Source organism: Colletes gigas, unplaced genomic scaffold (genome assembly GCF_013123115.1).
Source record: "Colletes gigas isolate AHSC1104 unplaced genomic scaffold, ASM1312311v1 Colletes_gigas_Sc00012, whole genome shotgun sequence".
Taxonomy (NCBI): Eukaryota; Metazoa; Arthropoda; class Insecta; order Hymenoptera; family Colletidae; genus Colletes; species Colletes gigas.
This window is the reverse complement of record NW_025106641.1, coordinates 1,909,311-1,932,673: the sequence shown is the minus strand read 5'-3', so window position 1 is coordinate 1,932,673 and position 23,363 is coordinate 1,909,311. Positions and strand designations below refer to the sequence as shown.

The following is a 23,363-nucleotide window of genomic DNA, read 5'->3' as shown; positions in this document are numbered from 1 at the left end:
CGTCGTGCCGCATCTTCGTCGTCGTTTCAGCCGCTATTTGCTCAAGGGCGAGTCATGGGACGTTTCATTGGCTGATAACCGGAACCGGAAGCGTCGAGAAACTGCGAATTCCGCCCGGAGAAGTCCTCGACTTTAACGGTTCGAACCCTTCGAAAAGGGATCGCTGTTTGTTGTTCGGAATCGAGAATGTTTCTCTTGTTAGTTTCCGTGATTGGTGTGCAAGCAGACGGACAAAGGGATTTGCTCCTCCTCGAAAACTCCGGATTCGTTTGCTCCTAATAAGTCGAATTTGTAGTTTAAGGACCACCGTTTCCTACGATGCTGTTCTCGAAATTAGAAACGCAAAATAATTTAGACGATAGCAGTTTGCAGATACGATAATCCAAGTAATTGGATTACAAGAACTGTAACGAGATAAATATTCATATTTTTGGCTCGTGGTGGTGTTCGCGATACGAGAAGGAAGGTGGTCGATTTGCAGTGTCTCCCTGTGTCTCCTATGTGTGCTATGACGTAATTATTTTCATTGAAACCGGGCTTAACTGTTCCCAATATTGACTTATTAACGTCCCCGGGCTACAGTTTATATCGCATCGATACGGACTCTAAGACCTGCTCATTTTACCCAGGCGGGGGTGGTTTGATAGCTACCCGTGACATATTCTGCACGTTGAGCGCATCGAACAGAGTTTCATTAAATACTGCTTTAACAATATTTTTTTTTTTGTCGGTCTATATAGCTCGTGTATCCGATAAAAGTCTTTATAAAAATCTGAATTCTTTAGAATATATCGCAAAAAATTCTATTCTCGATCTCACGGTTTTATTATTTTTCACCAACGACACCGTTGGTAGAACGTGTGCGATCGACAGACCATTAATCACTGGCGTTTATCATCCTGCATTAATTATCTATGTTAAGTTACTGCTCGTAAATCAATAATTCAGTCTGCACGTAGAGCAAACGCAAAGCTGATTTTAATAAAGTTAATTACTTTGCAATAATTAACTATCCGGTTTCCATCGGCCGGGATCACGCGCGTGGCAGTTTAGAAATTAACGCAACGATTGATACGTTGTACACGCGTCGTAGAAATCTCTAAACGTTCGATAGGATTTTCCAGAAACGTAAGACAAGGGAAACTGGCATCGAACGCGTTAATGTTTGCAAAGCGAGCCGGCGCGCGACCAACTAGCGCGTGATTTCCGAACGGAGAACTTGGATGGTTGTTTTAATTTCATTCGAAACGCAAACTGAATCGGAGATGCAACTTCGTATCGATCCTAATCCGCGCCGATGGTAATTAGAGGCGGCTTAACGAGATACCATGCCGCGTGTACGACTCGTCCAGACTGAATCGTGAACTAGGCAGCTCGAAAACGCGCCAACTTCGGAACGCCGGGAGTGCCGCGCGATGGAAACAATCCGGAAGTTCCATTTCCGCTACCCACAGTCTTCCCAGAGTTCCTCGGCACGGGAATCCAATCCAGATACGGCGAGCCATGGCTTCGAAATTAACCATGACCGACCCGGATTAATTCGCGCGCCTCCGACACCTTCGAATCGTCGGATTCCAGCCCCGCTCGTATTCCGATCGAATGGAAAAACCATAGAAATATTATCGTAACAGTACGATACTCGTACGTGATCGTCGAGTTTGCTATCTCTGCGATCCCAGTCGGCGACAAACACGACGAAGCACCGTTGAAACCGGAAACGGCAAGAAAAAGGGCAGAGTGTGTTCGATCGTGGCGCAAAACTGAACTTTGCCCGCGTCTCCGAGGAGACAGAAATGCACGAAATCAATTGTGCAGCATAAAACGCGGAGAGTGCAAAAAGGGTCACACACGCGGGCGTACACAGAGCCACGACTATCCAGCTTTCTGCTCTTGGATCCAGCCATTCGGTTCTCTTGTGACGAGTAGACGCGAACTTCCGGCTTTCAGCGGAAAATGCGCTCTTCCGCGACAAGAACGACTTTAACGAAGACTCCCTTAGATCGCGACTTGACGCGAGCCACGCGGGAACAAAAATTTACGAAAAAGTTAGACGAAAGGACGACGCTGGGTCGTGGAAAATGGCGCGTGTTCCGTCCCTCCATCGATTCCGAGTGCTCGAGCAACCGGAACGACCGGGTCGTGGCTTCGAATGGGCCGCGCGCTAAGTCACGGAAGTGTCGACCGATCGAGATTGTCCTTGACACGGTTTCGAGCCACGTTAACACCGGTGGGGGTTAAAAAAAAAGCCGCTCGGTAGCTCTAACCCTCTAATGCGCCTCGCCGGTGTCTATACATAGACCGTTCTTCGGTACTTTACTTTTTCTTCGACGTGGAACAATGCCTGCGTCTGGCGTCGACCGTGGAATCGGGAACAGCACGCCTCGTCGAGTACTGCTTATCGATGCAGTTATTGATTTTTCCGCGATAAATTAATGTCCGTAGGAATAACTCGCCGCGATGCAAGTAACGAGCAACCGATCAAACGCGATTCCATTTGCGATCACGCGGAGGGGATGAAATTGCTCGGTATCGAGAGCGTTTCCGCTGAAACTTTCAAACCGCGAACGGAGCACTTCTGCTACAAAGGAAGGGAAATTAAACAACCCCGCGAAACGGATAAACTATCGTAGATATTAAACCGAAACTACAATATTGGAGATTTCGATAAGTTACGAGGGAATTATACGTTTCAACGACCACCGATCCACGAATAATTCCTGACGCGATATATTCCGATTAAGTATCGTTTGCAGAAGGCTTTGCTCGTTTGGCCAAGTTCGCGATTGAATGCAACAGAGCCAACAAAGTCCATTCCCGAATCCAAGCATAGTTTCGACGGCGTTCCGGGCGCGCGGGGGTAGTTTCTCGACTACCGGGGAAGTAAATCATCCCCGGGACGCACCCCGCGGCCAAATTGCCTAACCTTGACACCCTTGGCGATCTTTCGACTCGAGCTCTCGCGACGCGCTCGTTCTCCTCGTTTTCTTCTTCGGAGTTGGTTTCCCAGCTGCGCCAACAGCGCAATTAATCTTGCTGGTAATTGGGGAGTGGATATTCCGTTGCACGAAACGCCGGCTACGAGTGCCACGCGTAATAATCAATATCTTGCGTTCCTCTTTTCGCGCCCGATCCAACCAACCCTTAAACGCCGATAGAACATCATTCTAAACGACGCCGTTCGAAAAGTATATACATTTTTTAAAAGAAATAATCCTTGTACGTTGAATTGCGACTGTGAAGTCGACGCTAGCAGGGGATGGATTAATACTGCGTAGCAAGGAATTCGTCGGAAAAGAACGCGCAGGGACAAAGACGGGCCAGGGATCAAAGCGCGAACGTTTGAATTAAAACAAAACACAGTCGCTGAAAAGGAAACGACGATTAATAGGGAGAGCGGGTTAAACGATACAGAAGCAAAACGAAATTCGCCGTGAGAAGGAAAAAGCAGGCGCTGGTTCGGTGAAGAGGCTCCACTGGGAAAAATAGTTGAGAAACGAGTATGTTCGCGGGAGGTATTCACCCATACAGTGATCGAACTTTGCGAGCACGAATCCGGTGACCTTCCAAGGGATCGAATACCGAAGACGGAGGGGGTCGAGTTCGGGAAAGTGGGTCAGATCGTGGCCACGGTGGCGGGACGCACGCGAGCCGACGTTTTCGTTCCTAACCCGCGAGATGCGTGTACGCCTTTTCAGCCTGACCGGCCGCGTGTCGTTTTATCGGTGTCGCACGCACGCGATCGGTCGCTGCGCAAAAACCACGATCTCTCCGTGGAAAAAGCTTCCAGGCTGCTTTCAAGGACCTACCGATGCGAGCCGTGACGTCATTGGATGCGCATTAACGCGCGTTCGCCTGCATAATTACGCGCCGAGGGCGGCCGGGCGGCCGGGCGACCAGCCCGCGTGCTCCCAGCCATTTCAACTAATCGCCTGTTAACCGCCTCCGGATTGCTTCGACAAACCCACGGAGCACGCGAATCTCTTTCCCACGAATTAATCAACCGTTTAACTACGGAGGGTCGTTTCAATTTCGAAACGTTACAACCGATTCTCTTGTTATTCCCCCAGAATTCGTTACTTTTGAAACTAAAGTCAAAAGCCTCGAAACACGTACGATTTTCCCCGGGGATTAAAATTATGGCCTTTAAATTCCTGCGGGAACGGGAAGTTGAGCGATCGCGTCGCTTCCGTTGCTTCGAATAACTCTGTACCTTCTGCCGCCACTTAGAAGATAAATTTCAACGGTTCAGAACTTCCGGCGCTTTCAAGATTTATTAAGGGAGCCCGCGAGTCGAATCGCTCGTGCTTCTGAAAATATCCCGACAACTTTCAATCCCGCGCAACATTCAAAGTGATTTGAAACTCGATTCCCGACGTCCCCTCGACGCTCAAAGGAAACGGCTCTCAAGACGAGCAGTCGATGGTCCACGATACGAAGAAAAATAGAGAAACGTGCACGGAATCTGCGATCGAGAGGAAAGTGGAGAAACAAAGAAGAAAAGTGTTGGGAAAAGATCGCGTCTCGTCTTCTATCGGATTACAAGCGACTATTCCCGGAATTCTACGAACGATATATTGTGTATTACATCAATGGGGGATATCAAAGCCTTCCAGAGTTTCGCCAAAAACAATTCGCGCCGTAATATTCCACTTCCTGTGAAATACGACGACAAAGTTGCAATTTCTGAAACGCCCAACTTATTGTACTCGAAACTATGCACGCCTTGCCGAGCCACCGAATAGTCCCACTGACGTTAGCCCCTTCGCCCTTTTAGTGAAATAAGAAATAAAGGGTGCGTGGAAGAACGTCGGATTCGAGAAACTAGCATCAGAGTCCTGGTTTAAAGTATTTCCGTCTGTGGCTCGTGATCGATAGCTCGCCAACTATTTTTATCAATTTCTCCAGCGACACAAAGGTAGTCGTCCAAGGCTGCACGACGCAGGGAATAATTGTCGTCGTTTCGTGGATCGGGGACGGGTCTGCGTCGTGATCGCGAGTCGGTTCGTGCCGAGAGATTTGTAAACGCGTCGCCGGTGTACACGCAGGCCCATCGACCGCCGTGATAACCACTAATTGTCCCGCGATTAATTACGCGCCCGTCCGCACACGACCGCCCATGACCAGAGCTAATCCGCCGCTGACATTATTATCCACGCGATTGTCGGTAACGTTATATCGGCGGTTGTATCGGTGTCGTTTCGACAGCACCGATTAGGAGTCGTTTACACGAGACCGACCCCGTTCATTCATCCACGAGGACGAATCGTAGGTACCCCGAATTTTCACCGGTTCTCGAAATTTGCCCAATTTTTAACAATTAATTGGTTGTCACTGTTCGCCGAACGCTCGTTGTTTCTGCTCGTCACGAGCATTTTTTTGTTAATTTTTCACGACACGAGTGATTGTCAATCGGCGCGAGTGTTTTTAACGTTTTCGATCGTGAAAACACGTGCAGGGGATGTGTTCCGTACGATGAAAAATGAATTTTTCGAGAATTTTTCCACCGGACCGTGGAAATTTCAATAAATCACGGCGAGCGACTATCGGTAACGCGATACAAGTTTATTCGGTTTTAAAATGGGATATTTCGGACCTCCTGCTTCGCCCCGGAATCCCTGGCCTCGTTCTATCCTCGTCAGACGCTTTCTAGTAATTGCAAAAGCTTTATAACACAATTTATAAAGCTTTTACTCGACTGCGCGGAGGCAAAACTGTTTATCCCGACAGTGTGTTTCTGCATCTTTTTGTTTCGCGAGAAGCACCGGAACCGCGTAACCTATTTCTTTCGGAGAATCATAGTTTTGATTTTTAATACATAATCCTCTGTACGCGACCGTCCTATCGATCTCGACCGAGTGAATAAAAACGTCTTTTATCCGAGTAAAAAATACTAGCGATTTGATTTAACGCGCGATCGTCCTCTTTCGCGTCAGACTACAGAGAGACTATCCAACCGTTGGCAAATAAATAAACAAACAAATCGGTAGCGCGATCCAAGCGATCCCGAGCCATAAATCGCATAGAGATCGTAAATCGTTTGGGGGTGGAGGGGCGTCGATGACGTAGGGTCGATTTTTGCCATGAAAGAGGAGAAAAATCGTTTCGGTGTCACCGAATGCAAATCGTCGCGATAATATGGCACCGGACCGACCGCGGGCAAACTGTCCACCCTCAACCCCCCGACATCCCCGGCTGCACACGGTTCGAGAGTGCTTGTTCGCCGAACATCATCCACGAATCAACCCCGCAAAAACCAACCCCGTCTCCCTTTCGACGAAAAAGCCAGTGGCTGTGGTCTTTCAGTGGCTACCAGCTAATCGATTGCTATCCCCAGATTCTCTCGCTTTCTCCCTCTCTGTCTCGAGCGTGCATACTTTTTTATGAATTTCAATTATGGTAAAGAATTTTTTACCGAGCGATCGCCGCCGCGAAATTCTTTCAAAGCCAACCGCAACGGCTCGCACCGCGAAACTCCCGCCGTTCGATTAAATCCGCGCTGACACGCGGTCGGACATTAAAATCAGAATCCATCGCGGCAGGGTCGGTTAACGTGTTGCATTTGGCGTTTAGCGAGGGACACCGTCGCCATCGTGGACAGAAACGGTTCGCTGGGAAGCGTCGAGTGACAACTAACCGATATCAACGTTGCCTCTGTTAATTATTGCAAACACTCTTAAAGCAACGATTCGTTCGCAAAGCGTGCTTTTTGTTCCAAGCTTCGACAAACTTCCAAGGTTCGCGTTATCGCGTCCGCGTGATAACGGCGTTGAAGCGCGTTTCCTGCTCGTTGGTCGCGCGAAATAAAGTTCACGAATGTCCGAGCGTCCGCAGAACGAACGAGAAGGCCGAACCAACGCCACGGGGGGTTTCGAAGCAAAGTTTTCGTGCATAGGCGAGCGTAATCAATACGTAACGAGATTTCGAGAGTATAGCCAAGGACAGGCTCGCTATAAATTTCTCGATCTCGCTCTATCTGTTTCTCCCTCTCCCTGGAAATCGCGACTGCGATCGATCCTCTCCGGAACGGAATCGAGAACCGTGTTTTCCAGGCAAACACGCCCGCGAAGGATATCGAGCATCGATTATATAACCACTATCGATTTCGTTTTAAGAAGCTGACGTGGAATTGAACGATAGGCCGCTGGGGAATGTTCCGGGGAACCGATAGCACGTGGCCATACGTTGGACGTTGCATTATGGAGCGATAAGAGGATTCTCCCTTCGAAGTGGACGCGATCCACAAAGTGTCCTCGGTCGCTTTTCCCCCCTACAAGGATCGACCGGCGTGATTTAAACTCGACGGACTATGATCTAGCTGTAAATATTGCCAACAGAAGAATCCCCCTTGGCCCATTTTACAGGGAAGTCCAGCCACTCGATAAACTTCGTGACGCACAATGGGTTTTTTACGCGACGCGAATAGACAAATTGAAACGTTTACCCCCGAGCATCGTTTCGGAACTCCTCGTAGCGTAATCTCAATTTCAATTAAAACGTGAAACAGTGTGAGTTAGAAATGATAAACAATAACGAACTCCGCATCAATCTTAGACTACGAGCGGATGGATCCTTCGGGGGAGAAGCTATAAAAAATGTTTGGAAACCGCGACGATGGCTCGCAGGGACGAAACTACGGCTCATCTGTGATTAATACGAGCAGCCGTCGATTCGGCGTCCATACCTGATTGATTAATCGCATTGTCGGGCGTACGATATCGGCTCCACGGCAGCCAACATTGGTCCGTTTCTATTCTTAGACCGCCTACATTGACTTTCTGGGTTAGAGCGTGCGGTTGTATTGCAATGACGCGAGAGTCCGGTGCCGCGACCACCTTCCCTTCGCCTTCCCTCCGACGAATGTTCTCTTTCTCGATATTTCGGACCTTTTTCCCCCCGCCTGCAAGCCCCCTCGCGTTTAACCCGTTCGACGAACGTTTCGCCCGGCTGAATCGCGCCCGCGGAATAAATTTCCCCCGGAACCGCCGCCTTCCGCCCGCGATTAACCCCCTTCCCGACGAAATTAATTTCTCGCGCGGTACAAGAAATTGCTCGAAAATCACGTGAAATGTCGCGGAGTGTTTCGCGGAGGTCTATTTTAGAAATTCGTCGCGTGGGTGGGTCCCGTGCGCGAGGAATGGCTGACATTTGGGAAAAAGGGCGGTCGAGCGTGAACGGTGGGAACAGTGGGAGTTTACGAGAACTGACCTGCAAAGTGCAATCGTGTATACCACGGGAGAGGTAAGTTTAACAGGTTTATTACGTAAACAGTTACTTTCGATCGACTTCATCGGCTTTCCCCCGGCCCAGGAAAAGCGTCCGATAGATACTCGGAAAGATAATTTCAAAATATCCGCCGTACCGAACGATCTGTGTCCATTTAAATTATTTCATATTTACGTAACTCCGACTTGTCGTCAATCTGATCGACGAAGACAGTAACGAACTGTCAGATAGATTTCGTAACTTCTAGCACGCTTGTCCAGGCACGCGGTAGACAATGGCGTTGTCAGACGCAACACCCATCGCCTCGAACTCGATTTACGTTATCCATTCGGGCACGAAACGGTTACATTCGAAGGAATATTATTATAGACGATAATCGTGGCATTTTTCACAGAGAAATATTTCCTGCACCTGTTTAATATTCCTTCCTACGTAGGAAGGGAAAGAATGGATATCGAGGGTTCTAACTAACCGAGCTCGTTGTTGAATTCTATTTCCATGTCCCTTAATAAAAATCCACCGCGACAAACGATTGTTCGACGATACGATATTGCCTCCGTAAGCTGTCCCGGTTCAAAATGGCTGCCGCCTGCAGCGGATATTCGGTTCGCGGAAGATCCTCGACGATCTCGGTGACGGAAAGACAGTTGTCGGTGACGTTGATCGGTATCGGCGAACAATCTTGTACGAGTGCAGCGTGTCGTCTATTTTCAACGACGATCCTCCCTGTACATCTCGTTTCCAGAGCTCGCGACGGTTCCCCCGTAATTTCCTCTCTTCCTCGACGCCCTTTCATCGTTCCGGCTGTTCCCAGCAGCCGTGATTCTTTTCTCCTGGCCGTGCAGCCATCGCCACCGCCGATTCCCACCTCCCGTCAGGGATTGTTTCGTTCCCCCCGGCATCCAGCCGTACTCTTTTTCGCCGCGGTGAAAACGTCTTCCACCCGGCAAACAATGCGAGAAAGAGAAACGGGAGGAAGCATTAGCGAGTACCATCGGAGAATGCCCTTTCCTTTTCACCGCGATGCTTTTCTCCCGCGAAGCGTTTCGACAAATTCTTCGTTATTATTTGCGCGATGGAGTCGCGTGTCCCCGAGAAACCCCATTGTCAACGCGCGTTTGCGTTCGCCGGTCGTGAAACGGATGGACGTGGGTTCCGCACTGCCAAGCCAACTATAGCTTCCGTCAAGACGACCTCTTTATTTATGCACGATGCCTACCTCGAGACATCGTTGCGTCGCGATTCTGAATCGGGATATTTCCCGGCTGCTCGCCTGGATCCGTGACAACGACCTTTTCCTTAATTCACGCGAGAACCGAAGCCATTGTTCTCGCAGACGCCATCTACCTGAAAGAATGGCTTCGTTTCGATAGCGCGGAATGGATAAATCTGGCTACTATCGTTCCGTTCTTCCACTCCAGACGATATTTACATTGTTTCCGGATTGGACACACGTGTTACCGAAAACGAAACCGCTGAAAATGTTCGTTTCCAGCTGGCGGAGCGAAGTGGCACAAGTCGATGATTTCCGCCGTCGGGTGATACGTCGTTCTACTTATGTTGCAAGCATCGTGTCACAATTACGGCCCGTCTCACGTTTACCGTTATTTACTTCCAAAGAACAAAAAGACTCTTTCTTGTCGCAGAAAATTTGTAGAATCGTTTCGAATTACTTGGACGTTCGTATATAGTTTAATGCTTGAAAGTTCGATCAGCATCGATTCCACGCGTTTCGTTTCATATTAGAGCAAGTATCGCGGCGTATATTTTCCGTTTCCGCGGCTTTGTTACTCCGCGCCTCGAAAAGGGTCGATCGGGACCGCCGGGGGCTAAAAACGTAGCCCCGAAAAATACCGAAGACCATCCCGTTCGCTGGAACAAAGCTTCGACAAAAGAAGCTCGTCGTCGAGCAGCGAACAAATTGCTCGGAAACATCCCCGTCGACGAAATATTTATTTCGAGCGGACGTAAATAGGTTAAAATATCCCGTCCGCAAATAAATAATCCAAGTCGAAGCCGTTCGTTTTATTGGCCACGCGTGTTTTCCCGATTTCCGTACGTATGAATAATCGATCGACCAGGACCAAAGGACAGAATATATGAATGAACGCTGCGACAGTTGCATTATGGTTACGTTTGCAACGTGCCCTGGGCGAGAATAAAATGCACGTGCGACACGTGCATCCCTGACAACGGACGCTGACCATTCGACGATTTCAATGTTATTTACCCGCGTTTAATCGGTTTCGATGTAGTTTAAACCGCCGACACAAAGAGTTTACGGGACTGTCGTGGGGTTGAACCAGTTTTGTTTGGAATACAAAACTGGACGAGAGATGCAGGAAAGTTTCGATGCACGGGACGAGTGCTTAATTACGACTTCGGTTTAGGCTTGTTCGGGGCGCCCGTATTCCTTGAATTTTCGTGCGTTACGTATAGCACCGTTTATCTGTGATATATCTTGCGCCACTAAACTTTCCTCCAGAAACTCTTGGAGCGGCTATTAACCCCCGAATAGGGGATGCACTTTGATCCAAATCTGAATTTTATTATTCCACGCTCCGGTGCAAAGTTTCTGTGAAATATAGTTACGTGGAAGAAAGTTTACCGTATCGTGAGAAAAGACAAAGGAAAGATTGATATCCGGACGATGGAGTAACGCGTCATGATGGAGTTCTCGCGGTAAATGCAACGGCTCTTTCGGAGATAATTCAACGACGTCGGTTACTGTCGCGCGAGGTTTCATTTTCGTTCCGATCCGCGCGCAAATCTCGCGGATAAACCGACGACAACGCGTTCCATCGCCCGAGGAAACAGCATCGTTAGCTACGACGACCCGACGTAATATCCCGCAACAATACGGCATTTGTCTCCCGTGCTATCGCGTATCATTCTCAAATGGAAAGCTGCACTCAGCCTCTGGACATTCTGGACTAGAAACGACAGGCTTATGCGGGGATCTTCTGCTTACCGGGTGTAAAATTGACGGGTTTCTCCTTGAATTCCAAGCAGTCGCTGTAAAACTGGCCCAGCTTCTCGAACACGCCGTCCATGTGACCCGTCTTGTTCGCCAGCAGCTCTGAAAAGTATCGCAAACCAAACACTAATTATTTTAATTTAAATAAAAAGTCGATGCATCGTCGCGTTAATTTTTGTGAGATATCGTCCCAGAGTTTACCAGAGCGCGGAAAACCTGCGCATCGTTTGCAAATGGCCCGTGTCTCTGTCGTCCCACGGCCGTGTTTAAAATGCTTTGCATAAAGACATTAGGCAGCCCTTGCTGTCGTATCGCTCTTTGTACCCTTCTACATTTTGGTCTCTCTCTCTCGAGCGTCAAACATTTCGCGAGCTTCAAAGAAAAATTGTTCTCCGTCTCCAGATGTATTCGCGTTACAAACACTCGTAAATCACGGTTCTCGCGGGGCTGTGAAGATATCGTGGCAAATACACCGGCATCCGAAAATAATCAGCGTCGTGGGTGGACGCGGAAAAAAAAAGGAATATGCTTGATAAAATCGGGAAAAGTTTGAACGGCGTTAAAAGCGAAGGGATAACTGTTCGCCGAAATAGATCGAATAAAAATTCCTCCGGCGTTCCCGTGGACGGACACGCGGGCGGCTATTAAAATACCAGCACCGGCTATCGAAGCGATTTAAAAGTCCATTTCTTATTTTATTGACGCGGCGGGTTGCGCAGACCGCCGCAGGAATGAAAATTTACGCCTCGAAAGGAGAGAACAGGCCGTAAAGGAGATCGTATAACAGGACGAAAGGTGGCTGCGGTATTTCTTTCCGCGGGCAAATAAATTGCAGTTGCTGCAGCGCCCGAGTAACTGAATTTCAACTATGATGCGCGTCTATATCGCAATTTATCTTGCTTTAATTTTTCACGCTAACCCGTCTCCACGTTCAGCAGCTGTTGTTCTTACCCGGGTACTCCATCCTAGTCGACTTTCCCCGTATATTCTTTAATCTTATCCGCTTGCATCGAAATAACCAACGGCGGAAGGACATTGTTCGCGAACGCGACCCTATTTTACTCTATGATTACGATGATCGTACATTTTCTATTGTAAACTATACCCTTTCATTTTATTTTTCCCTCCAACGTCGCTTTTTGCTCTCCGTTTCTCATTTTTCCTCGTAACTGGAAATACAAACAGCAATATTGTTATTCTTCGTGAAGGTGTGAAACGCAATGTTGTCGCGCGACGCTTTATTTTCGAGAAAATCGATTTCGAAAACTCGTCGAGCACGCGTGCGATCGTGTCTGCCCAATGCTAGTCGTTTCTACTTCCGTTGACTCTGAACCATTGTATGATACGAAGTAGAAACGACGAGTGTTGGTGAGACACGTCGGATCAGTGGTTCTTAATACGGTTCTACTATTATTTATTAAAAACCATGGACTATTTTCTCCAGTTTTTGCTCGACTTTAACTGGCTGCTAAAACGTCGAAGATCTGACCGTGCATTTCCTTCGCTAAATTATACAACGTGCCGGGGCGATCTCTCTGACGTCACGGTTGATTACATTAAATCCTAATTCCTTTTATGGTCGTGTACTCGGAGAGCAGAACGACGCCGTAAAGCCACGAAGACGCAGACGTAATATCGATTTTGTATCCAAGGTGCCACGAGCCTCGCGTAGATTATTAATCGAAACTTCCGCCGATTCTCGACCTTCCGGCCGAGGAACCGAACGCGGAGAGAAATCCGTGAAAAGATTCGCAGGGAATCGATCGCGGTGAAACTTCCAGAAACGCGTCGCGAACGGTAACGATCGCGCGTGGAATATGCGCAATGCAAAGCGTAAAGTAATAAAAACACACAATGTGGAAACGAATGGGAGACGTGGAAGTCGAGGACGTCCCACAGGAGGTCAGCAAAGGCCTCGCGGAAGGCCAGATCGGCCAGCCGGCTTCGCCGTACTATAAATATTTCATGTTAATCGATATACGTGCACACGGAAGTGTGTCATGCACGTTGTCCTATGACTCGACACAATGCTCCATATACGGGCTTTAAGCGATCGTTCGTCAAACGACCTCGAAGGTTGGAAAAACTCGAACCTTCGCGCGTTACGCCTCCACCCTTCGACGCGTCGAGATCTCGATTCCTTTCTTCGATTCTCCCTTTCTCTGCTCGACCATTCGCGATTGATACTCTGTCGGCGCGAACGTGGGAAACACCGATCGACACGAACAATTATGGATATTTTCCTATTATAATAGAAATATTTTCTTAGTAGCAACGATCGTACGCGAGTATTATCTGATGCAGACACGGGCAATCGTTGAAGATTTTATCTAGAACAACGAAACACGGTAGAAAGCATTCAACAGAAATTTAGTTGAAAGAACAGAATTGCGTATTCGACGAAATGAGCAACAATTTCTGAAATAATAAAATTTATCCCGCGTGAACGTCCTGTTTTATCGTCTAGTCTTGATTACCCGGTACGGTGAACATAAACCTGAGCGGAAACAGTAATTTACAGCGAGATTCGTTAAGTCAAGTGCGCGCGTATATCGAGCGAATATTTAAAGCCAATTTCCTCAAAAGTCAAGCTTCGCGTGAAAAATGTTGTTTTACATTTTACGTTTGTTTCTGCTTTTACATTAAAAGAAATAAATCTGACGTAACAAGGTACGAACAGAGGAAACGAACGTTGTCCTTCGAAGCGAAAGGGATCGAGGATCTATGGAGAGGCGTCCCTCTTGATCGATCGGCACGCGTGACAAACGAACACGCGACCGTTCAATGCGGAACGTCCGTGGCCCGTGTTTAATCAATCAATCCGATTCGCCGATTATTCGAGCCCGCATCGATGCCTCCGATTTTCCACGGCAATGGGATTATTCCGTGGAGCCTTTCGCGTCGAACGATAGCGATCGAACAACAGTTACGCGCTATTTCGAGCATCGTTTCGAGAATAAGCCAAATCGAGCGTGCCCTCGCGATAAAAGTAACCCCCGAGCGTTCCGAAAATTCCAGCCGGATTTCGACCAACCGTATCTACGTCATGGCGTCGAACAAGAATCGCGAATAATCGCGTCGAGGAAAACAACTCCGAAACAACGCGGAACGCGCGGTGAACGAAGACGGAAATCGTTCACGGTGCTGGATCCTTTTGTATCGTGCTCCAGCGTGTCTAATTTACAGCGGACGCGAAATGGCACAATGCCGACTGTTGACTGGATTTCCCCGACTAGAAATCTGCACCGAAAGCAGCGAAAATTCAGGAAACCCGAGCAACCGTTCGACGAGAAGATACCGGCTATTCTAACGAGCCCCATTTTTTGGAATTAAAAACTATTCATCTTGACGTAGTCATCTTTGCCCACAAACTTAATACTCGATGGTACGAAATTGAAAAACGAGCGTTCTGGATCGTTCCACGTCCTGGCATTTGAATGCACCCTGTGCAACGATGGTTGTTTCCGTTTCGAGCACCGATCGACTCGTTCCAATTCTTTCCGTGACGTTCTTGTTTCGAAACCGTCCGGCGTGACCGGAAGCAGGCGAGACGATAGAAAGACAGAGAGAAGCTGGGTCGCGAATAATGTGGCCGGATGCGCGAAATGGGTCGAAATCGCAATCTGCAAACTCGTTAGGCGGTCTTTCGAGACGAGTTTCGCGGCCACTCGTCGCGTAGTCCGCGGACCAAAGCACCGCCGGAAGTCCCTGGCGGTCGGTTCTTTCGCCTAACCGCGTGTTCTTCCCTCCCTTTTGTCGTCACTTTCTCGTTCCGCGGTTCCGCTTAAATGGAAAGCCGAAATTTCGGGCGCCAGGTCCGCGCACACAGGCCTTTTGTCGACGCTCGAGCTCCGCTGGCTCTGTTTTCATTTCCTCTGCTTCTTCTGCCCTTCCAAACCACCTCCTTCGTTTTCACTTTTTCCATTCATTTTCTCCCCCTAACAACTTCCCCCTTTTCTGCTTTCATCCTCCCTTTCGACCTCGCTACACGGCTCTTCGAAAGGGACGCGGTCATTTGAAATACGCGTGCACGCACACCCACCCACCTACAAGTAAACAAAGGGGGGACAAATAAGCAGGACGCGGTTTCGTTAAAAAAATGTTCCACCCTCGCGAGAACCTGGCACGAATCGTACAAGCTTGTTCTTTCGACAAATTATTCAACCATGTTTCATCGCTTAACTATCGGTAATCGTTTTATTTTTTGTTACTGTCCGCCAGGTTTCCGCCAGAAACTTTCAGCAATCGAATGATCGTTAAGGTGTTACGCTTAAGAGGCTCTAAACGCGGATCCCGTGAATCCAATTTTCGCGCGAGAGAAAAATTACAGAACAAAACCGACGGGGATAAGTTTGTCAAGAAGTTGCCGGTCGTTTCGCGACGAATCGAAAAAGATTCGTGGAGAAGTTCTCGCGACGATAGTAGCCTCGGGACGAACAACTCCTCGCGACACTTTGGCGAATTAATTAAACCCGAAGTTCCTGAAATACTTGTAGAAACTTGGCTCGTTCGGACCGATTCGGTTTCTTCTCGCGCGACTCTCCAAATCTTATGGAATGTCTTTCTTTGGGAATTCCGTACGCAAACTGTAGGGTACGAGTCAAGTATTAGGTTGAAAACGAACGTGAAACGTTCGTCCGGACCTAGAAACGATTGATCGTTGCGTATGCGTTTGTCTTCATTGCCGGAACCCCGACGAAGCCTTAGACAACAGCGGTATTTACGTAAGAAGAAAGAAAGGGGTTGCAAACTTGATTAATCCAGCCAGTTTAATGGGTCAAGTTCGCAACGGCGAGCACAAAGTTACGTCGAGGTTCCCGACGATATCGTCGATCTAGGATCGCGCAAGGATTTCCGACGAATACGGGTACGCGATACGAAACGAAAAAAAAAAAGGATAACGATCGGTGATCGGAACTCTCGAACCCGTTCGTTGTTCTTCCCTTTTTCTGGGAAAGAGTTTCACCCCGTACATCCTCGGTTATCGCCTTTCGTCTATAAAATACGGCCAGGTCAATTTAGTATTGTTCACGGCGCCCCGGGAAAAGTTTAACGAACCTGTCGTGTTTGTTTTTCTTTCCTACGAAACTATTCCTTCTGATTAAGCGGGAAAGTTGGTTCGTTTATTCGCTGCTTTCGTGCGACCGTGTCCGTGTGTTTGCGTGTACCGGCGAAATCCAGCTCGGTGTACACGGACACGCGTCCGACCATCGCACCGACTAACCGCAAATTCGATAATCTCTCGGGCCCCACCGAAATTAGCTTTATCGCTGCAGCTCGGCTGATCTATTTCAGCCTCGTCTAGACACGGTATTTCTGTCCTTAATTACTTTCGTATCTCTCGCGGAAATATCTCCGGGGGGAAAAGGAAGCTGCGATAAGAAGGAAAACGAGGACACGATTCCATCGTTTCGGCTTTCACGATTTCCGGCCAGAATTCGAGCGCCGAATATTCTATTCGCAGGATGCTCGAAAACTAAATATCTCACGAGAACGTGTTGTTTTCGTGATACTTGGATTTAAACGTTCCCAAACGAAGCTTCGAGTACGATTTCGCTGAAGCGTCTGACCATTACTCGACTCTTTCTACTCGTATTCGTAGATATTCACGATGGTGCGGTGTAATCTAATTTAATTGGGTACGACTAATTACATGATGGTACGATCGAGAGAAAACAGATAACAGCGTACCGAACGGTATTGTTCGAGGATAACGTAAGTAGAAATAACGAGCAACGAAGAAACCTCGTATTTAATGTTTTATTCTACGTTTTCGATTTATTTTTGCACGAGCTTTCATACCAATCGTACCACCCTCGACCACCCGATACAAAGCAGATAATAAAGGTAAAACACAATCGATGCGAATTATTTTAAATAGAGAATCGTAAACGATTTTGTTGCTCCGTTAAATTTCCTTGATAATGCGTTGGGAATTTATAGCGTTTATTGGACTGTCCTGTTCATTATCTCTAATCGAAGTTTACCGAGCATTTTTCGTTAAATAATGAATGCACGCGTTATCGATGCGATTTAAATATATTACGAACAAAACTTTTCAAAAATTCTACAAAATAATTTTGTCCGAAACGTCGAGAATAATATTCTTTTTGATACAATGCGTAAACCGCAGGAAAGTAAAAGAGTAATTAAATAAGAGCGTAACCGGGACAAACAAAGTTCCGGGTAGCTAATCCGTTAAGGATGGGCAAAGGTGGAACATTTGCGCGAGACCGGGGACGTTTTGAGTGGAGGTTTCACGGTAACGTTCGAGTTAAGTCGGCTCGTCGAGGACAGATCCGGACGACGACGTGCGCGCATTCCTCTCATTTTCCGCGCGACGAATCTCGCGAACGTGTTCGTGCACACGCGAGGCGCACAGCCTCGTCCCATCGCGACTCCTTGCGACGTTAAAATTGGGACACGCCGGTAGCACGAGCTTGCCGTGCCTCGGACGCTTTCGAGCTCCCTGAATATAGCCGGAATTTAAACGGCCCCCGTCGGTTGTTACCTACGTTTTTATTGCGGTTACCGCATTAATATTTGCGACGCGCCAGTCCCTTGCCGAGCAAACGTTATACCACGATCCAAGATGATTCACCCACGCCAGAGGACATTAAAAAAGTTGGCTAGTTAAAGCAGAATTATTGTTTCGAACGGAACGCAATCGCCATTTCAATTTCAACTTTCAAGATAATTAATTTCGAAATGGGAATTTCAAGACCCATATAGAAATTATGTTATTCATCGTGCTATCGAGGAAATATGATTGAGCCTAAGAAATAATTTCAAATTGGAATTTTACAAGATGACCTTTGACCCTTTTGATAGAAACGAGTATAACCCGGATAGGGGATGATTCTATGTGGAAAAGTAAGACAAAAGTGTGGAGTAACAGTTTTTCTTTCGAGGCCTCGTTTACGAGAAAATCGACTTGGAAAATTTTAAGTAGTAAGTCAGACCGTATGATCCGACGCGTCGGGCCAATTTTCGATATGTACTACTTGAATTCGAGAAATATTCAAATTAAATTATCTCGAAAACGAGGCTTCGAACAAACAAATGTTATTCTTCTTTTTTGACTCATTTTTCTATGCAGAATCATCCCCCATCCCTGAAACTTTTCCAACAGATTGTTTAGACAGATAAATCCAGTCTGGTTCGTAAATAGGTTTAAAAATGTATCAAACAGTGTCGAATACATTATGTTCTATGCAATCAGAAAAGATTTACGGTTTAAAAATGTCACTAAAAGCTTTTGTCCACTTCGAGGCGCCGTGGTGCCCAAGATAACTAGCCAACTTCCTCGAACTAAACCTTACCAGAAATTCTATTTAAGTAACGACGAATTAGGATTACCGCGACGGAGTATGGCATAGTAAACTCCCGTTACACACCATTCTGTCGTCGATCGTTACCCATGGAGCGCGAGTTTTAAGTAAAATTCGCGGCGACGCCGGTATTCGCGAAAAGTTTCGTTTACGATCACGATGGCGACTCGCGGTTGCCGGAACTTCCGGGGGAACTCCGTGAATCCGTGTTATCGAAACTTGGATGCGAAAAAAAAAGGCACTGCCGAGAAACTTCAAGTTCTCGCTCTTTGAATGTAGAACGTTCCTATTGTGATGTTATCTATCGGAGAACATTTTGCCAGACGAGCGTTAACGCAGCGAATGTTCTTGTAGGGGCAAATTACGGCCCAAGTTATAGCTCGTACTCAATTAAAACTGTAGTTACTTCTGCCGTTGAATACGTGACCGACGCTCTACAAATACACCCGTTAAACTCGATACTATTGTACGTATATTCGTAATGGCCGCCCCATTATCAGAGGTCTGAAATAAAATTGGACGTTATAATTGTTGCTCCACTACGACACGAACCGGATAAGGGTTCGAGTGACTCTTGCAGCGAACGTTCGTTCGTGTTAAAAGGGAAATAAAATGGACACGGCGGAGCGGTGGAAATTTTCGCAACGTCGCGTGGTCGAAAGGGACGCGACGGAAACGGGTAACTCGAGGGAGAACAATTTTACCCGGTAATTCGAGAAATTTATTGTTGCGAACCATTAAGACTCCGGCTTCGGGACGAGGTGAGTTTCAAGGACCATCGAACGAGAGGCTAATTAGAGGAGTTCTCTTCATTGCCCGAAGCTGGGCCACCGAAACGAACGCCCGTTTGCACCACCTCCGCGGGATATTTCTCTTTAGATTTCTGCGAACCTCCTTGCCACCTGATAATCCTCGGATCTCCTCGCTTTTCGTACAGGGTGTCCCGTGGTTTTGCAAACATCGCGCGACCGAGTAACGCATTTTCCATCGCAGGGTATAAAAAGTCGGTTGCACGGATCAAAGGGTGATTACGCGGAAAGATGTTGAGGGTGAAATGGAACATGAACACGAAACACGACCTCGTTTGCTGTTCACCAATCTGCATCGTCAACAGAGATTATCCGATCCATCGATACTCGAGCGAGAGGGCACCGTGCACAAGGGGAGAATCCAGGCTCCGCGTCAGTTTGCTAATTGTCCTGACGCGTGTGTGGATCGAGTCAAGGAACTGCTCGACACCGTGCCATTGTTCTATGTTTGTCGAAGCGCGAACGTTATTGATGGGACGTAACTGGTCACCGGTATCCTCCTCGGAACTGGGATCGGCTATTGGCTTCGATCCTAGCTCCGGCCCGAGGCGAGTAATTTGCAAACCGATTGGCTGCGTGGAATATTTAGAGAACATCCGGCGAAACTGTATCGTTCGTGTTCGTCGGCGGACGGAGAGATTAAAGTCACCGTGAGACAGAGAAGCGTTTAAGAACTGCTGGGGAAATAAAGGGTCGAAGCTTTCAAATCGGTGCGCTTCGTTTAAACGCGAGCTTGGACGCGTTCGCGCGAAGAAACTGGGTTGCAAACCTGCTGGCTACGCTATCGTCTTTTTTGTCCATTCGTCGTCGCGCGATATCGCGATGTTTAAAAACCTGAGAAACGACGCTGCAACGCGGCGCTGAATTTTAAACCCGACGTATTAGGCGCACCGGTGTTATATAAAACTAGTCCTGTATCTCTCCTTTGCTCTCCTCGGCGGAGCAAAGTGTTTCGAATAATTAGAAACTTGTTCAAGGCAGCCGGACAATAATCTCCGTGCAAGGTCTCGACCGTTTCACGAGCGTCGAGTCACTTTACGGCCATCAAGATCGCATTAAAAGTCACTTTCTCTCTTCTTCAATCGGATAAGTGTACCATAAGGTAATTTCCAGGGCGTGACGTCTTAATTGCAAGGTCGTTAGGTGACATTCTGCTAATTAGCCGTCGGAGGAAGCCGCGAAAAGGGTACGGAAGATTAACCCGGCCGGATTTAAAAAATTTTACGTCCGGCCAGTTTTTAATATCATCCTTTTCGCGCGACGCATTACGCCACGGCCATTATGTCTGCGTACATTACCGTCGCGTTACGCTGGAATGATACGCATCCCGGTCTGCTAACGTTTCGTCGGAACAATATTAAAAAAACTCACCGTACTGCCGAGTGGACAGTTTAAATAGAAACGCTAAATATCTCTGTTGCTTATAAAAACACCGAGTCTTTTGTGCTCCCATTTACGACTTTGTACGTAAGTATTTTCTATGTGAAATTTTCTCTTTCAGGAGTGGAAAAAATAAAAGACTTTGCTCCGTGCATTGAGCCTAGATACATTAACGTGCAATTTTTCTTCGCGAAAGCTGCTGCTCGAAGAATCGACAGACTATAATTAATCTTACTTAGATTCTTCGCTTCCATCTGCAAAATATTTCAAATACAAATCGCGAAGTAATAATTCAAAAAATGCTCGACTACCAGCGTCTCCATGAATAAAAGATACGACTTATTAAGACAGTTTTTATTTCAACTTATGTATATTCATAGGTAACGCATATATTAGACGGCACTTTAGCTGCGCCTCGCCTCCTTGCACACATTATTTTTTCGTATCTCGCAGAGACGGAATTAATATTTACTTGTAGGAAATTAATGTTTATAGTATATGCAATACCGTTGATTTACAATCTGTCGCACGCTGAACCAAATGATAAAGAGGTTCGGTGAAAAACATTCTCGAAGGACGAAAATCTTCGAAACAGATGGTTCAGGGTAGACAGTTCGAAGGAAATTGGCGAAGCAAATCCCGAGCTGGCATCGAGGCTGATCCGACGTAAACCCCGCAAGACGGATTGTACGAAAAAGGGTGTGTTTGCACCGTGAACGGTGACCAATGAGATCTCTCCGAGCGAGAAGACGTAAAAAAAAAAATCTTGGCGCCAAATGTCTCTGCCAGAAACAAAGATAGCTGGTTTTTTAACCCTTTGCCAACCCGTCCCTTGTTTGCCAGCGACTCTTGCGATAGTTTTCCTTCGACTCACGCTCCTCGAACCGAGCATAAAACTGCAGGAATTTTTTTTTAGGAAAAATGAAAACGATCGATCCGCGTATTTTTACGAGCCACGAGTTTATCTTTTCGGCGAAAGAAAAATTCTTCGAAACTACGTTCTTCGTTTAAAAAGAGAAAAGAACCGGAACTATGAAAATATTTATGGACTTTCGTGACAAAATATTTCCCACGCGTTTCTTTTATTTGTTTTTTCTAGTTTCTATATTTGTTTCTACGCTGCCCAATACCTCAACGAATTAAAATGTCAGGTGTCTTTTTTATTTCCGTATCGAAAGACACATTGCGCGATACACGTCGCGCTGATCCCGCGCGTTAATCTCCGTTTTCGGAACCGAAGCCGCGTCCGAACGATTTAGGAAGTCGAATGACGAGCGTCCGCGCGAAAAAGTGAGCAGGAAAAGCGATGAATTATTACGCGACGCGTCCATGCGGATGCGACATGTTTTTCATAGACTCCGGCCCTGTAAATCTTCATCTTCCCCGACCCTTTTTTTTTCTTTTCATTCGACCTCCGTCGTAAAGAGGAGACGTTGGAAAACAAACTGTGGCGCGAAACCCTTCCTCGCGCAAAAGGGAGGCTACTGAATAATCGTCGAACCCTCGCCAAGCTTCTTCCTCGATCGAAACGCGCGATTGTCGGTGTTTTTTAATTCCAATTTTAAAAGCAATCAATTCCAAACGAAGAAAATTTCTCGAAGGAGAGAGAACCGAGTTTGTCAATTTTATCGCGAGGAGGTACAAAAATTTTAAAGAGTTTGCGAACACACAGTTGTTTCTCGGTGTTGTCAGCGAACTTTTCCCAGCGAAACGATACGCGAGAACTTCTCGGGAGGAAGAAAGGCGACGCAGCTGTTGCTCGAAATTATTTAACCACGTTCGATGATACGTGAACCTTTTCTAGAGAACAACGCAAAGTGTCCCGTAGCTTCTAAAAATCACGATGTGCAGAAACGGTCGAAACGGGGCAACTTTTTGTCGGTTATTTCGGTAGGGTGGACGCCGCGACGAGTTGTTCTTCAACCCCTGCGTCAGCGCGCCGTGACGTATGCGCGTCCAGCACTTTTAATCGCGTATGACCTACTTACCCCCTGGCTCGTCTTCTGTTTACTCGGGCATCGTTGCAGCTAAACACACTTGGCAATTTCGATAACTCCGCCCAGAACGTCCCTAAACTAATTCGATGATCGATGGCCCTTCCAAACAAAAGGACAGCCACGTGTCGTCTTTAATTTCTCGGATCGTGATTTTCAGAAGATTGAAAAAGTGAGGTGCGCGACACGATTTCGAACTGACCCCGTATAAGATCTATCGACGCGACGTAATATCGTAAGATTGCCAGTATAAAGTCGAGAACGACACGCACAGTCGTTTAACTCCCCTTAATTGACAATATTTCCAGGCTACTTCGATCGGGCTTAATATTATCTGGCCGCTGCCGCGGCGTTCCTCGTTGGAAACCTATAAAAGCCTGATTAACTCCGGCTTGGCTATTCACTTATCCACGGCTCGTTAATGGGACCATCAAAAAAAAACCTCAGCGGTCGGAGCAACAGATTGCGGGAAAGGGCCCGGAGGAAACGGCATGAAAGGACGGGCTGAAATTTTCTCCGGGCGATCTTCGCCGTCAAAAAGGACGGATTACTCAAAGGCTGAGAGTGCACGAACGAAATTTACAAAAGCGACCTTTTGATCTCCTTTGCCTGATACTGGCTGCGGAGGACACGCCGCGAATTGATTAAG

At 47.3% G+C, this 23,363-nt stretch overlaps 2 protein-coding genes across 4 annotated transcripts in view; both read right to left on the bottom strand.

Moving 5' to 3' along the window:
• LOC122399088 (JNK1/MAPK8-associated membrane protein) overlaps positions 1 to 23,363 on the bottom strand; it is a 760,891-nt gene that overhangs the window by 686,218 nt on the left and 51,310 nt on the right. The window lies entirely within an intron of this gene.
• LOC122399073 (neprilysin-1-like) overlaps positions 1 to 23,363 on the bottom strand; it is a 67,756-nt gene that overhangs the window by 34,412 nt on the left and 9,981 nt on the right. For both annotated transcript variants that reach the window (XM_043399457.1, XM_043399458.1), the window contains exon 4: positions 11,195 to 11,302. In XM_043399457.1, the coding sequence (XP_043255392.1) occupies positions 11,195 to 11,302 (108 nt within the window). The remainder of the gene's footprint in view (positions 1 to 11,194; positions 11,303 to 23,363) is intronic.